We start from the raw sequence: 17,460 nt of genomic DNA, 5'->3' as shown, positions 1-17,460 counted from the left end.
TGCTGAAGGTTTTTTTTTAGTAAGCCAGTTAACTATTAGATGTATCATGTAAAACATACGTCAGTGCACAGTGGCTGCACAAACATATGTAATCTCAATTAGAGTTCTTACTTTTTTGCGCATGTAGATATTATACCCAAGGCACCTACAGAGTGGCACTGCTGTGGGAGTCGACAAGTGCCCCCAGTGTGTGAAGCTAAAACTGGGATGCAGGACACCAAAGCCAATAGTTTGCTCCTATCACAAGGGGACAGACTCATTGCTCCTGCATCCCACCAGGCAGCTCTGCCTGTCCCTTTTCCAGTGACTGCAGTAATTGTCAGATGCCACCAGAAACAAAGTACTCAATTTCCTAAAAGTATTTTCTCCTCTCTATAAAACAGTTTGGCCAAAGATACAATATGGAGAACAGTGGGGGTAAAAAAAAAGAATGGGACCAAACCAACAACTGTTGCTGAAAGGAAATAAAAGTGAAGCAACACCTGAAAATGAACCACAAGTTATCCCTTCCAAGACTCCTACTAGGAGCATGTAGTCAGAGTCCCTAAAGACATATAGACGCAAGCAAGCAAATACAGCTTTATCTATTTGGCAAATTGTTATTCAGAGTAAGCATAAATTGTCCCTCAGGGGAAAGATTTACTAGAGACACAACTGGAAGGAGACATAGTGATGGAGGTGTAAGTGATGTACATTCAAAAATAGCAGGGAAAAGACTCTAGGCATAGAAAAAGGGTATAATTTCTCTGAAGATTTTCAATAGTCTCAATATAATGCCAGGAAGGAGTCTCAGAGAACTGAAAGAAGTAGAATAACTTTCCCCTTTCTTGGCAAAGAGGCAGGAGAACAGTTTGTTCAGGTTTCCTCATCACTTACTCCAAAACCCACAACAATAAAGACAGAATGCTGTTTTTATGATGGTCTAAGTCCAACACATTCATTTTTAGGTTCAGCTATAGACTAAACTGGTATCAGTGTCTCCCACTGGGACAAACAGAAGCACTTCCAAGATACCAAAAGCTACCATGGATATGGACTATCTGTATTCCAAAGGGACTTTTACAAAATCACATACCAGAGACTATACTTTCATCTCCTTCGCATTTTAGTTGCCTAGCATTTGTATTTGCATCTAAAAACATTTCCCCCTAAAAGACTGATATTGAAACTGGCAATATCGGAGTTGTCAGATTTTCCTGCTTCTTTTCTCAACACAGAAAGCACAAAATTGATTAAGTGGTAATAGACCTGGTATCTGTTGTTTGAGGACAACAGGCTCAAGAATAAGGAGGCTTATTAGGGTAAGACTGTTGGTAAGAGCAGTAACTTCAAGTAGTAGTTGACAGATTTTACTTTTTCATCTATTGCTCCTCCTCTATAGGAGCACCATTACAACCTTCCAAGTTCCAAAATCACTACCCTCCCTGCAGGGAGAGAAAATAGAGTTCCAAAAGGAACTGTGTGAACTATGGCAGTTCACAGCTGGCATAGATCAGGGCTTCGCCTTATCTCTGCAGCAAGGCGTCACACAGCTCAACCCCCAGTGTGCTCTCCTGCGCACTGTTCCCAGCAGTGCTGCATCCCATTCCTGTCCTTTCTGCTCTCCCCTGCCTGCCTTCACACAGTGTTAATTTTCAGCAGGCAAGCAGCTGATCCAACTGACCAGACACACACGCTGCTGAGCTGAGCTCACCCATGGAAAGGACAGGTTTTAGGGAGGCCCACACTAACGATGAAGCCATGCTTTTATATAACAACTTGGCCAGAAGTCAGAGAAAGACAACTGAAAGCCATGTAAATCCCCAAACAAAATTCCCCTCTAGTCTGCAAAACACCCCTCCTCTTCCACATGTGGAGAGTGAAGGTACAATGCCAAGCTTTAGATGTTTGGAAATCTTTAGGAGTGAAGGTATTACACTGCAGTATTACTGGTGTCAGGTTAAGTTATTTCATACTTCCTGACCTTAAGTACACCTGGGAAGGGGGTGGAGAGGAAGCCAATAAATAATTTAAATAGTTCATTAGTAAATCACCATGGAGAATTAACAAGATTAAATGTCTTCAGTTTCTGCTGGAGCTAAGTGACAAGGAAAGTGTCACTTAGGTAGAAGATGTTTATACCAACACAGGATATATTTTATAGTTACTGTAGAATCATACAACAATTCTGCAGTCATGGCCTGGATAATTGAATGACTAAATGTTGTAGAGTTTTCATTGGTGGTTAGCTTAATTCGGCTTTGAAGTAATTGTGCACAATTTATTTCATTCTAATTTCTGGTTGCAATTACCATTCCAAAACTTTAGACATCCACAGTATGGGCACCTTTCTCTGAGCAGTCACTCTGGATGTTTTAAGAGCAGATTTCAGTGTCCACAACCTGCGCCAGCTTGACTGGCCCAAAGGCAGAGCTGCAGGCTGGATTTGTTTGTCTGCACTTCTATCACTGTTCCATTTACCATGGCCCTCCAAGGAGGCTGCAAAGCTGTCTGCTCCCTGGGGAGCTGTGAAACAGGTACCTTGTGCAACAGTGAGTGCTGCCAGCTCCACCAGAAGCCCCAGCCAGAGTCTCCTGAGCACTTTCCTTTGTGCATTACTTATGCAAATACATGTAAATGCACAGGATCTCAAAGCTTTAGGAAACACTCCAGAAAGCAATAATTAATTAGGCAAGAAATCAGCTTATCTGTCTGGAAGATACAGTAAAATACCAGTACTTTGGACAGTCCATTAAAAAAAACTTAAAACTTGCAAGCTCCCCTCAGTTATGTTGCGGCAGTGCTATGACTCACTGCACACTGTTTATTTTATGTTCAAAGAGTCCAAAAGCTGCACATTTTCACTCCTGGTTTGTCTGGTCCCTTTTGCCCACCCTACCTCAAGCTCTGAGATATTAGATATATCCAAAAACTCATAAAACTGCATGTTTTTTAGAGAGTGGTCAAGAAGCCTAGCACAAATTGTAGAGATTGCTGTATGGCATAACTATATCAACAACTATGCTGTAACAAAGTTTAGCATTCCTGGACAAAACAAACTTCAACAACTAAAAGATCATTTTCACAAACTAAGTACCCTATATGGTTACAGCCAACAGAATTATACTTTAAGTCGTTGACATACTCAATGAGTATTTCTCACTTGAGGAGAGAGAAAAACCCTACTACCTAGACAACTACTATTACTACATATTGCATGGTATGGAAAAGCAGGATGCATCAAAAGCATGGAGCAAGGCTCCACATACACTCCATAGGATCCAGAAAGATGAGACTTTGTATCCCTCAGCAGAGCTGCCTAGCAAGGAAGGTTACACAGCAACTTCTATAAAAAACCTACCTTCAAGTAAGGGAAAAAACACAGCAAGCATGAATCTGACAAACCAGTTCTGAGCTCAGGCTTGCCAGCTAGTGAAGCAAAGGTAAGTAAGTAGTAAAGAAAATGTAGCTCAAGGTTCATGCTTTACTATCTTGGCTCTCAGTTGCTTCTTCCACCTACTTGGAGCCACAAGATTAAATTTCATCATCCAAATGATCCATGCCAGCTTGGACCACTATTTGTTTGCAATAGCAGGTGAAGAAAATTAGGGAAACCTTTGCAGTAAAACTACTTATCTTTACAAGCGATACAATTTGATCTTGAGAATTCCACACAACCAAATCTATGTTCTTCCTTTAATGAAGGCCTACATTTTTTATTATTTCAATACAGTGCTTCCCATGTCAGAAATCAGGGTGTCCCAAATTATCTCTTTTCAAAGCCTTTCATCAGCAGGTCAAATGCTTATAGAACATTTCAGATTTCCCCACTTTTTTGTTACTTTTTTTTTGAGGAATAGGCTATATATATTTCAAGACTATTAGCAAGACACAGATGATCCAAGTTCCTTTCAGTTTTGCTTATCAAAAGGCCGCTATTGGTCAGAATACAAGTCTGACTGAGAAACAAGCAGTCCCGAAATCTCAGTTATGTGCTTATATGTGACACAGATCTCCTGGATGATGTCTTCAATTCAAAAGGGGTCCTATGGCAACACAAATAAAAGCAAGCCAATTACTTCAGGTGTTACTTTCCACCACCTGAATACAAGGATGTCTATGCCATTGGTTCCAGCTGACATCTTGGTCAACTCAACTATATAAAGTTACACACATGAAAATATGATGGTTTAAATCAAACTCACCTTGTAAATAAAAAAAATAGATATCTCTTAAGCCATGAATGCAGTTTTAAAGTGAATTTTAGCCTTGCTACTGAGATAATCATATGCACATAGCAACAGCAACTTCAGTGACTGAGTTACTGTCTGCCAGCTAGACATATTTCTATACCCCTCATCTGTTTTTCATTTCTGAACTTTTCAGCATTGTGTTGCCACAAGAACAGTGTTCTATCCTGTGACAAAAATCAAACCAGAATGTTTTCATGACCCTAGTAAGTCTTCAGGCACATAGATAAACCAAGTATTTTTAAATGTCAAATACTACAAGGATGGCTTAGCAACTTCAGCAATACAAAGACACCCTCCCAAACGACCAATCATTACACACATTCTCCTCTAAAACAGTTAGAAATAGGCTTTTCAGGAAAGAGTCTACATTTTGAAGGGCATTTATAATAGGGTGAAGAAGACCTCAGTCACATTGGTCCAGAGTAGTGAGCAAGAAGCAGCTCATTGTAAAAGAGTCATCACCCATCAGAACCCAGTAAGTTTTCATCTTTCAGGTGACCAGCACATTATGCAGGAGCAACTACCACCATTTCAAGGCTCTTTCAGTAACTTCTTAGGTGCTTAATCTTTCATTGTGAAGCAAGTCATGTTCAGCCAGGAGCCTCAGAAAGTCATTCACTGGAAAATGAAAAACTTGACTTAAATATGAAAGTCTGGGAGATTTCCTCAACAAGACAGGAATATTAAAAGTATCCTATGGAATAGCATCTTCCAAGGAGAAACTTGCAATATACTTCTGATAGATTCATCAAGTACAAAAGTAATGTCTGAAGACTAAAGTGAACTAAAAGCACCAATACCGACACCAGGTAACTATTGTAACATGGGGAAAAAGCCTCAACAGTTGGGAGAGATTGTGGAGAAGAGAAATCCACCACACTCACACCAAGAAAAAGGCATACTGCACTAGCAATAGTCAAGATACTCAATATTTCAATACTGTTTTGCTTTGATGTACTGCAACAGAGCAAGCAGAGGAGCGAGAGGGGGTGGAGGATTCTGTGAGCTCACAGACATCTGAACCCTATTAACATCCCTGAGCCAACACAGCCTGAAGGACATTGCTCACTCAAATGAAATAACCAGCCACAACTGCCTGCAGCTATAGGTAGAAAGAGAAAGCAGCATTGTTGAATCAGCTGAAGCCCAAAATAACAGCTGGAAAAGCTGCTATATCAGGAACAGAATGGGCAAGAGGCTCCAAAATCGGTGGATGCAGTGCTTTTTGCCTGCAAGTAGGTACAAAGGTTTGTTAACAAGCACTACAGTTTTGTTTCTGTAAATGACTTTTACCACTTGTCTTCTGTAAGCTTGAGGAATATCCAGAAAGCTTTTCTTGTTTAGTCCTGTCCACTGTGTCATCATAGGAGAAGGCTGGTTAACATACCACACACTGCAAAGCAAATCATGAGTCAGACTGAAAGCACATTAATCTTACAATTCTGCTTAAGACCTGAAAGAATTATTAAACAAGACAATTTCTTTTCAATTCCCCTCTGCTACTAAGGGCAGGGGAAACAGTCATTGAGAGCAGCAGGGACACCCTAATTTGCATCAACCCCAAGGCACTGCACAGGAAGCTGGTGTCAAGCATCTGACACTGCATTTCAGTTTAAGTGAGTCATTTCTGAGCCCTCTACCTGCAAGTTTGCAGTGACTGAGGAGGTTTGGAATGGGCTTTCCAGTAAAGTCAGCTTGTCTGAGATTGCTGTCTTTCCAAGAGAGAAAACCAGTTCTTTTGAATAGCCAGCTGAGACAGCATGTGTTGATAAGTCCTTCCTCTTCCAGAAGTAAAAATAGATACTCCATTCCTCAACTCAAATGTTTTCTCAATTTTTGGTATTTTGCAACTTGGTCTCCCAAAATGAGCTTTATGCTCAGCTCAAAATACAAAAAGTCAGAAAGACCAAAGCGGGAGGTCAGAGATTAGCAACCTTACTTTTGTTATGTCAGTCTTCCAACTTTTGCTCAACTCCAGGAAACCATAATACATGAGATTTGCACATTGTAAAGGGCCCCAACAACCACAAACTTTAACAACTATTTCTCTTTTAGCTCCTCTAGAAAGTTTTGTTATAGTCACCCAGAACCCAACCCACAAGGGTCACATCACACCACAACACCAATAAACACTAACTACAGAAAACTTAAATTTTGAGAGAGAAAAGCATATTGAACAAATAAAAAGCACAGCCAGCAACACTGACATCATAACCTGCTGTACTAAAAATGCTTTTGTTACTCACATGATCTAGAAAGGGTCTAGAAAACACTAAGCAACATGATTATTGAGGCTTGGCACCACAAGCTAATCAGATATTTCTCAATGTCTGTTCAGTACAGTTAAACTATTAATAAGCCGCTTTCTTTTAACTGGTCTTTGGCTAACCAAGTTGGGTATTTTCCTCCCCCTCCAATAAAACCCCAAAAGATCCCCTCCCCCCAAACAAAAAAGTCAGTAACTGCTACAGTCACGTATCTGATAGGCTGCAGGAGACTACTTAAAGGTGGGATTCTCAATAATTATTATTGTTTAGAAGTTCTTCTATATATTGGCAGCTACCTCTAAAAGCAACTTCAAGAACTCCAGACCCCAGGAAACCATTTCCACTTTTCTGAAAACATTCAGTCTCTGGATGTGCAAGTTATGAAGTCAGAGGGTTTAACTATGTTCTAAAAACCAAGACTGTAGAGATTACCAGAAACCAATGGGTGCCCTATAGACAGTTTTGTCTTTTTCAAAATACACGACTATTTCAAGAGACCAAAGTAGTTGAGAAAGGTCTCCTCATTACAAGTGCAGAATCCAGTGAAAGTTCTCTACTCTGTCTTTTTCACTGTGGACAACAGTTTAACTTGAGGTTACTATACATGAAGCAGCTATAGATAGAAGACCAGTGGTCAAAGAGCTTACTCCCTCCAACTGTCCTTAAGCTACTATAAAAACTTACCTCTAAGTATACATACGTCAGACTCTTCCTTTTATGCTCCCTGCAGTGTTTGCAATTCCTCTTGCAAGCTGGTACTGACACTTATGAATATGGCCTTTTGTGGTATACAACTCCAACCCCATTCACTTTTCTGCATTTGTTTTTCTGTTAGTGTATCTCCCCAAATGAACTTGCCACAGGATCAGACCAGTATCAGAGAAAATGGAAACCAGTCCAGCAGCCCCAGTTTTAGCAGGTTTCAGTATTATGGAGGTTGTATTTTGCTAACCTTATACTAGCTTAAACTGGCACTTCCTTACAAGGAAGTTATTTTCCTCCATCTCTTCTGTTTTTGCATCAACTCCGCATTCTTTGTGCTGGCACAGCTGTTTGCATAGCTGGACTGTGAACTTCAATGAATTATGGTCCATCTAAAAAAACTCCTCAAAATGTATTATTTTTGCTGGATTATTACTTTGGAGCTGAGCAATAGCTAATAAGGAAAACCACCAGATACTTGTTAACCAGGAATACTCGAATGGCATAGATTGATAAAATGCAAACATAGGTATAGCTGAGTTGTGAGACAGCATATGACTAAGACATCAGGAGGGAGATGAGGAAAAGTGAGACTAAACCAGTTAGATCAAGCAGGAAAAGTAGTTCTTTAAGTCTCAATCTCACCAAGTTGCTCCACAGGCTTTCTAATAATGGCACATAAGGGAATGTGATTTTTTTCAGTTTTGTCTTACAATCTAAAAGGATCATGCATATACTCACAGTTGTGTTAAGAATATTAGGATTGCCTTGGGAACTTACAATGCACATGAAAGAGCTGGATTAGACTAATTACCTTGCCTCAGTACACAAGGTAGCTGTTCACCAAGCCTGATGAAAATCAAGTACTCTAAGAGGTGTATGGCCATTACGTACTTCTACTGCAAACTATTCAACCCCATCCTTTGAAGATAAAGCTAACGTTTTCTTTTCAGTTTGAGATCCATCACTACAGCATTCAGCTACTTCAAACAATTTTTACAACACCCTTATTAAGCAATCTCTCAACACAAAACTAATTAACTTATTACAGAGGCTCAACAGGAAGATTGTAAGACAGATGATCACATAGCAAACCACATGCAAGAAGTAACTATCTCAACAACTCAAAGCTAACTCATTTCACCATGCACCAGGATGCAGACTATGAAAACTAACAAGGTTTGTCATTCATTACCATCCACAGCAAGGCAGCCATTTTAGACTGCTTCAACAGTACACTGTATTTTGCTAAGCGCAAATACATGAGTTACCAATACTCATTGGTATTGGTAAAATACCAATGAAAGGAAGGGAAATTGGAACTTGTGTTAGATATTGCATTGTAAGTACCAAGTAAAAGAAATGGAAACACATGGAAATATGCCCTGGAAGTAAATATAAAATAATGAATTCATACTGGAGTATGGAGATGAATATGTACTACTTTAAAACCTCATAGCTAACAACCAAGATGACTAACCTCTCAAGTCAAGACATCCATAAGCTAAAATGACTATAGCTCCCAAGTGCTTAGTTTTGGTGAGATTACAATGAAGACTTGTAAATAATCAGTAGTTTCACCTTACTCTAAAGTTATCATGAGGTTGCACAATGTATAGCTAGTGTACAGATCCCTCAGGCACAAGATGTTTTCAAGGAAGAACAGAAAACAGGACTGTAGAACAGGAACTGAATAATGGGGTGAGTCAGTTATTGTAAACAAAGTTTGCCACCCTGAAACTACAGGAGGAAAACAAACATCTACCAGGCCCTGGCAATAGGCATAATGCAAGTGTCTGCTTCAATGAGCAAGGAATTAAAAAATAATACCCTAGAGACTCTGAAGGCATCTGGTGCAGGATACTCAAATAAGATAGCTAAGTTGAGCCAACAAAACCAATTCATGCTGCCTATTTGCTTCATGGAACATTGTCCAGCCCTTTCTGCTGGGGTTAATGAAATTAAATTTCAAAAATCCACAGGAAAAGAAAATGACCCTAGCCTTTGGAGCCCATTATACTGTAGATTGGAAGAAACTACAGAAAGTAGTTTTGAAACTGCTGTCAGAGCTCTTCCCCTCTCATCCCTATATGTGTCCTTTTCAATAGTTTACAGAAGGACATGAGATATCACTCCCATTTGTATTTCATGCAGGCATGTTTACTACCCTTAACCTAACCATAATACTTACAATTTATTTTTATTAGTCCACACACTCAGTTGCAAAAGCAGTATCAAATTAATTTCTGCAGTACACAAAGCTTGACACCCAAAAAAGAAACAAGTCTTCAATAAATAGCTCTTCCTGTTCTGCTTCCTTCTATATGGAAACATCTGGGCTGAGTGCCCAACTGACTATTTTAAAATAGTTTTAATTGCTTAATTATCTGCTCTGATATAATCAATGCTTTTTAATACATTGTTTCTTCCGGCTTCTTAGAAAGAGCCTTCTCCCATAGTATAACACCACCTTCATTAAACAGTTCAAAAGATTTTTTTTTTTCCAAGCTCACGATTGAAAATCTTAATACCTTTAGTTTTACTTTGCCTTAGTTTTGAAAAGCCACTTATAACATAGCTGCAGCAGTGATGTTTTGCATTAAACACAAATAGTAAGAACACACCTGACAAGTGATGCGTAGCTCTCCCCACCCCAAGACAGTTCCCAACCAACCTGTTGTACTGACAGCCAGTGCCATGAGTCTTTATTATGGTTCCATATCCTCAGTCACCAGTCACATTGTCATTTGAGACTATATTAAAAATATGGACACAGAAGTTACCAATTCCTGTAACTTTTGAAGGCTAGTACCACTAGTACTAAGTGCTGTGGGCTTGTTTTGGTCAACCAATCTCACCCTTTCTTTAATGAAAGCTAATCATAAACATGGAATTTGTATTCCAGATGGCATCACTTAGTTTTCAATTATTTAGGTTTCATCTTCCTGCAGAAAAATTCAGTAACACTTTTTCAGTGTCATTTTCCTACATGTACCATGTGTCAGGACAGAAAGTTCCTAGGAGAGATGTTAGGTAAGTCAGGTCTAAGAAAAATTATTTATGCCACAACCAAGAGGTTCCACTTTACCTAACAAGCTCTCCAGTGAAAAGGTAAAACATAAGGACAGGTGTTAATAAGTGAGCTACTTATGTATTTGGATGAAAGTTTGTAACAAGAAAGACCACTATACTAACTGAAAACTGACTAGAACACACATTTATAGCTTTCTGCAGATACAGAAGCACTCTTAATGTGATCAAATATATCTTACTGCATGAGAGGGGGAGAAAGATGCATTTACTTGTCATGCTTTTTGTCCCCCTCCCAGTTTCTAACTCTAAGGTGAAGGAATCCAAGAGGTACACTGATAAGAGTCCCACAGTTCTCTTTTCATTATTCTGTCCTGGTGTTGCTCCAATTCTGTTAGAAATAAAGCAAGAATACAAGGAACAGTGCAACAGTAGCAGCAAGCTCACACTGCCTCATGTGAGCAGCTGAAGAAGGTCATGGAGTTCATTGGAGTGTGTTGAATTCTTTAGCCACAGAAAGTACACTCCTTCTGATGTACTCCACAAAGTGCTGGGGGGGGAAGTAATTTTATCCGTGTATTCTTGTTTCTCCACACTTGCTTATTAGGCAGCAAGTGCCATTGAGAAGTCAGGCACTGTTAAATTTTTGGATCAGCTTGTAATCATCCAAGAAACAGATGGTGATTACAGATTCCAGGGGCTGGGGCGGGGGGGGGGGGCTGTTTGTTTTTGGTTGGGTTTTTTTTAAACTTATACAGTATGCTCAACTGCATTAGGCATTCATGCTCGTCTCCTAAATACATTTAATGGTTGACACAGTAGGCAAGCTCTCCAGCAGTCTGTTCTTTACCTCAAAATTAGTCACAAAAAACCCCGCTTGTATTAGTTTCTGCCATCTTTTAGGATGATGTTTTGAAGGACCTAAGCCTACAAATTCCCAGCTTTCCTAACAAGCTCCTAACAGAAGCAGGCAACCAATTCTAGTGAGACCACATTCACCATCATTGTGCTTGGGATGATCACAGGATGCAGAAAACACAGAATCTGTGGCTTTCATTTCTAGGCACAGAAAACAAGTTATATGCCACCTTCCTTCCCTCTCCAACTTCCTACAGTTATTGGAAATCCAGCAGGAGTGACAATATAGAGGTAAGAATGTTATTTACATCACTTGTAAATTAAATACAATTATGGCGCTAGCTAAAAATATAGCTTTAAGTCATACTAACCACCGAGTTTAAATATTTATTTCAGTAGCACAGCCAGATTATCTTTGACACAGGGTAAAAGACCAAGATAAAAATCAACTGTTAATGATGCAGATGCCTGCAAGATCCAAGCACTGACAATTAGTCTTTGCTGCTACAAGTCATCAGTATTATAATCAGATCTACAAAATGGGACACAGTTGCTTTGCCTTTCACTCAGCAGCAAGCTTCATTCTACAGCAATGTGTCAGAACACTGATAAATGAATTTACAGCTGTGAATGTGAACACATTTTTTATTGCTTCGTAAGACATTGGATAACGTTTCATGTTTTCCTCTCACATGCCCTTTGAAGTTTATTGAATTTGACTGTACTACCAAACAGGACTTTGCATTAGGCATCCCCTCTACTTCTATCTAAACAGCAACAGCAAGTTGCTTACCATTGTAATGTGTGGGTAATTGATAAGAACCCTGGGTAACAGGCATGCCTCCGCAAATTTTTTCCCCGCATTAAGAACTCACATCTCTGCTGTCAGCCCTCAGCTTTGTGACACCAATGTTTAGGTTTTCCCTTTAGAGTCATGTTTCCTTCTAGGACAGGAGAGTTAAAGCAACAGTTTGTTGGGTTTTTTTTCCTTAACTGTTTCACATTCAATTTCAAACTCTGAAAATCCTCCAAAACTCAACAATCAAGTATAGTCCTAAGATTAAAAAATGAATACACCTGCAGAAAAATAATTTCTTTCCTTTATCTTCACCAAGTGCTTCCTTCCAAAACATGCAGCAATGTCAGAAACGTAGGAACTGCATCTCAGCTTCACTGTTTCAATATATATACACATTTATTCCCCAAGAGACAGTTAGTAAGACTCAGATTCCTATTCTCTCATTAACTGATAGGCACTACAGACAGTCTTAAATATAATTTTCCAGATAATTACTGTGTTCTAAGTTTAATGACTCCCATCATGAACTATAATCTATGCTCTGTTCTTAGTCTAGCGTTTGCTTATGGATTTCTGTTTATTCTGCTAAGAAACCTAAGGATTCCTAACTCCTGTTCTTAAGTAATACACATTAATTAATACGCATTGTTTGTATTTCTACCATGAGAAACTCTTCTTTGTGATAACGGAGTTAAACCATGCTTGCACACTTATTTTCATTTGGTGGACATTGCCACATGAAGCATTACAAAATGACAGGAAAAGCATCTAACAGAGAAGCCTGCAACACTTCAATGCTGCATTCTTGGCCAGGAAGAGACATTTAATTTGGACACATCAAATTAACTTTTTTTCCATGCTCTCTCATTCAGCGGGATTTCACTTCCACAGGGCCTCCAAGCATTACTCATGACTACATTTTGCAGTGGGCTAAGGAAATGGAATGCCATCTGCAGAACACAACAGATATTCACACCTTCAACCATCACCTTCATGTGAATGTGAAGCTTCTTTTCTCTGAGCCTGTTGTGTTGCTGGTGTTTTGGTTTTTTTTGATCCTCTCCAAAGAGAGGACTTCAGTTCACAATTTTGCATCTTCTGTGCATGAACCAACACACTTTATTACATTTTCTACTGAGAACAGCTATGCACACTACAGCACATGACTGCAGGATGGTGAGAATCACATATGGTGTTCCATTTGTCACTATATACTTGGTTATTACTTGTAGTGAAGAGGTCTTTCCTGTAAAAGTAGTGGTATTTCCACTGTGAACTCACATAGCAACGAGCTGTTGCAACAGGAAGATCTCTGCTTTCATCAGTGATCTTCTCCCCCTCTCCTCAGGAAGACAGTGAACAGCTAGCACACGCTGCCATTCAGTACAAGTCTCTCACCTCGTTTGCTTTCTTTCATTAAAGAGGCCTGTTTGGGAATTTTCTATAACACTAGCTACTACAAAAGGAGCAAAAGAAATGTGTGTATTTAAGCCCAAATCAGGCAAATCAGAATATCATGCACTTCCACAATTAAAGATATTTCTGCTTTGTAGATAAATAACTACTGTCTTATCAGTTCACGACATAGATGTCACTGCTCACAACTGACCTACAGAAAACTTGAAATCCTTTGTCACCATTACCTACCGACTCACAATGCTACCTTAAACAGACTGTTCAACTTCACTGAAGCTATTCCTCTGTCTGGTACATACAGCCAAAGCATTACCCCATGATCCTTACTTGAGGCACTGTGCTGTTTAACACAGTATAACAGAGCTCAGGCTTGATGCACAGACTTTGGGCAAAAACTACTGAAACATCCACAGAGGTAAAAAACTCATGGGGTATGGATGTGTAGGAAACAAAAGGAATAGTGAGCAGATACTACAGGCTGCTCTGTCGGTTTCATGAGGCCGTTTCAAAATTTGTAGTCTGATCTCAAATTGCACACTGACATTCTTACAGGCTCGTTACTCAGCAGCAGACAGCAGACGTAACCCATGCAAACCCGATACAGGCGTACAGGCTGCGCTCTGCCAGCAGACGGGAATACGCTCTTTGCTGAACTGCCCTGATACCCGATTTCTGACGATCTTTGGGCTCTACACTTTTAACCTGCCATGGTGGCTATTTAAAGATGCAAAGCTGCGACCTGAACCCCGTAATGCCCAAACCATGTGACATCTTTACCAGACTCCTAATTTTAACGCAGACCAGCGCCCGGCCGGGGGTTCTCCCGGAGCCCGGGCCGCCCGTCCCCGCAGGGTGATGGAGCACTTCGCAAATGGTGCAGTTCTGCCGCCTTACCACACCAAGCCCTTCCTCCTCCCCTCCCCCGCGCACACTGGCAGCGGACACTTGCCGAAGAGAACTGCACGGACACGGGACGAACTTGGCCAATTCCCACTGATAACCGGGATTTTTCCCAACTGCAGCACATCCATGCGACGCCCGCGCGGTGCCGGCGGCAGGAGCGGAGCTACTCGGGCTCCGCCAGCAGCACCGTCCCCTCCCAGGCAGCTCCCGCCCGCTGCCGCCGAGCGGAACCGCGGGGCCAAAGGGCGGACACGGGCTACCGCAGGCACCCTGCACGGCCCCCGCGCATCACCCGCGCCGGGCAGGGCGCTGCAGCCGCTCCGCGCCGCACACCCCACGCTCCCGGGGCAAGGCGCTCCCGGCCCCGCCGGGCGAGGGGCGGCAGCCGGCGGGGGCTCCCGGCGGCACGTGCCCGCCCCGGTCCCGCCCGCGCCCCCGCAGCCCCCGGGTGCGATGCCCCAGCGCGACGGGCGGGCTCGTGTGGGTCGAACGGCGGCGCTTACCGAGTGGTTGACCCCCCACATGAGGACGCTGAGCAGCGGGTCGCTAGCCCGGAACAACTTCACTTTTTGCGCCACGAAGTGCTTTTTCTTGGTCTTGGTTTTACTCGCCATGACGGGCACGATGCTGCTGGGGGCCGCCATGGCGCTGCCGGCGGCAGAGGTGGAAGGGGCTGGATGTGGGGTAGAGCGGTGGGCGGGCAGGAGCGATCAGCGCCGCAGCCCCGCGGGCGAGCGGGCGGCGGGCGGGCAGCCGCGGGACGCCGGGCGCATCCCGGCCTGGCGGCTGAAATGGCCCCGCTCGGCGCGGCGGCCCCGCCCCGCCCCCCCCGCGGGGAGCGGCCGCCGCCCGCCCGCCACGCACCGCGCGCCCGCCCCGCCCCCGCGGGAACCGCGGAGCGCCGGCCCTGCCGCCCCGCTGCGCATGCTCCCCGCGCGGCGCCTGCGCGGCCGCGGGCAGCGAGGCGGGGGGGCCGCCCGCGCCTCCCTCCCCTCAGGGAGCGGGGCCTGCGGAGATGGGCGCGGGCTCCGCCCCGGCCCCGGGGGAAAGTGGCTCTCGGCCGCTGGCCTCAGGCCCTCACGCCATCGCCAGTTCTCTGAGGAGCCGAGCCTCCTACCGCCCCGCTCTTTAGCGAGCTAGTGGCTCACATCGTAACTTGGTACAGTTTGTGTGATAGTCACTCCGGTTCCAGTTCCCTCTGCCAGCGATCTGTAGGAACGAGAGGGATCTCTGCGGCAGGGCTGTGCCTGCTGCTCCCGCCCCAGCTCGGCTCCCTGAGCAGAGCGGTTCCTGCAGCCGACGTGCAGCAAATGCACAAAGCTCGGTCCCCTGCAAGAGTATTGCACCGCTGTGACCTCACTGTGCTGTTACACCCCCAGCAGAATGTTTCTAGATTGTCTCCATGGCCACCGAGGATGTGGTCAGTGACAGGCAACATCCTGTAAAGGCGCATCTGCCCAGCTCAGAAATATCGAACACCGCGTAAGTTTTGCTCCACTGTATGATGAGGAACTCAATGACATCTGCTGTCACTGCTCGGGGCCAGTACCCACAGGTAACACAGAGCATACATCTCCTGAGCCTTTACAATAAGTCATACATCAGAATAATACAAACTGACCTGCCTGCTGTAAATCTTGCTTTGTTCATCATCTGATGCTTCAGCAAGGTGACCAGATCCTTAGGGAGAAGCAAGAGCAGGGCAGCTCCATGAGGTGGACAAACCACAAGTGAGGGTCATCCCACTGTAACCAGTGCTCTCAGTGACAAGGCACGGGCACACAGGGCCCACACTCGGTGGACAGGGTGCTGGCAAGAACACACATCACATCAGCAGTCCCAGAGAAGCTGAGGTGATGAACCAGGTCCATCCAGGAAGGCACAATGTAGGCAGAGGGTCTATCCAGGGCCAGAAACAGAGGTGCAGGCAAGCTGCCTATGAGAGAGGCCCAAGGTATAACCAGAGCACAGAGCTGGAGACAGGTAGGCAAAGATTTAAACTGTGCCCTGCCTGAGCTTAAGTGGATGTCCCGGGCAGAATGTGTTCCCAGTGTGGCTGTTCAGGGCAACTAAGGTCAATACCTGAGTCTGGGACCCTAACACAAGCTTACATAAATTTAAAAATGTGTTGCACGTCCCCATTTCTCTTTTGCCATTGTGATCTCAACAGCAAAGTTATCTATCATGCTGGAATCCAAAGCAGTAATGTTTAATCTCCCTCCTGCATAGAAGCAGTTACTGGGATTTATTATATGGTCCCTTGTCTTCATCTTATGGAGAGTATGATAAAACAGACATGTATTTAATTTTCTGTCCATTTTTTGGGGTTTTTTTCCCCTAGCAGAATTAGTTAGGAGTTACAGAGATACTCAACTGTAATTTTTGTTCTTGAAAATGGATTCAACAACAAAAAAAATCCCTTATGTTCTGCTGCAGTCAATGGAAGCAGCTGAGTCGTCAGCACCTTTGAATAAAAGCAGGTCACTTAGATGCCTAAATATAGATTTGAAGTCAGACTTTTGGAAGAGTTCAGTACCCATTTTATCCCTTACATTACACTTAGAACATGACAACTGAGCATTGTGCAATGCTACACACATCAACATGACTAACATCTGCCACATATGTGTCTTTCTTCATCTTTCCAGAGCAAATCCATATAGTTAAGCATTTTGGTTTATAAATAATAAAAATATCAAACATTTTAGTAGGTTTTTTATAGGGAAGGTTGAAGAAGGAAGTTGCTCTTTTTTCCAGAAGACTTTCTTGTCATCTTGGCATAGATTCTAAGGAGCTCCTCTCTACAAATATGAGTTCTCACTAAAGATGGTTGTTTTATCAGAAGAACAGAGGATGTTGACAATAACAATTACAGCAAAATTTTAAAAATTCAAGGGCCTGGGCTATTTACATGACAAGGTCTGAGGCAAAGATTTGTCCTCTTCAATTTTAAGTGCCACAAACAAAGATGGTTGCCTGTACTTGCCTTTCCTGTAGGAACCACTGTGGGCACAGGTTTTCCACTGAATCCACAAGACAGATGCAGCTGAACTCAGACGTCACTTGAAGAGACAAAACTTGATTACATTTGCAGTCTACTCTCCTCTTCGGATGTCTTTCCCTCAATTGTAATCCTGTCCCTTAAAATAGAACAGAGGCTGAGGCCCTCCTGCCAATGCCCACAGGGAAAAATTTCACAGTCCACTTCTTACAGCCTAGACCTCCCTTTCAAACCTCTTTTAATTCGCCATCT

At 42.9% G+C, this 17,460-nt stretch overlaps 1 protein-coding gene across 2 annotated transcripts in view; it reads right to left on the bottom strand.

The window, feature by feature from the left end:
* The window catches only part of PIP4K2A (phosphatidylinositol-5-phosphate 4-kinase type 2 alpha), a 108,065-nt gene extending 93,007 nt beyond the window's left edge, over positions 1 to 15,058 (bottom strand). Inside the window, exon 1 of one of the 2 annotated variants that reach the window (XM_030264529.4) lies at positions 14,711 to 15,058. In XM_030264529.4, coding sequence (XP_030120389.3) covers positions 14,711 to 14,851 — 141 coding nt within the window. In that variant the 5' untranslated portion in view covers positions 14,852 to 15,058. The remainder of the gene's footprint in view (positions 1 to 14,710) is intronic. The other variant, XM_030264528.4, reaches the window with a different exon arrangement.
* Between the last annotated feature and the right edge of the window lie 2,402 nt (positions 15,059 to 17,460).

This window comes from Taeniopygia guttata, chromosome 2 (genome assembly GCF_048771995.1).
Source record: "Taeniopygia guttata chromosome 2, bTaeGut7.mat, whole genome shotgun sequence".
NCBI classification, from domain to species: domain Eukaryota; kingdom Metazoa; phylum Chordata; class Aves; order Passeriformes; family Estrildidae; genus Taeniopygia; species Taeniopygia guttata.
Note: the sequence above shows the minus strand (reverse complement) of the source record. Positions and strands in the feature narration are given on the sequence as shown.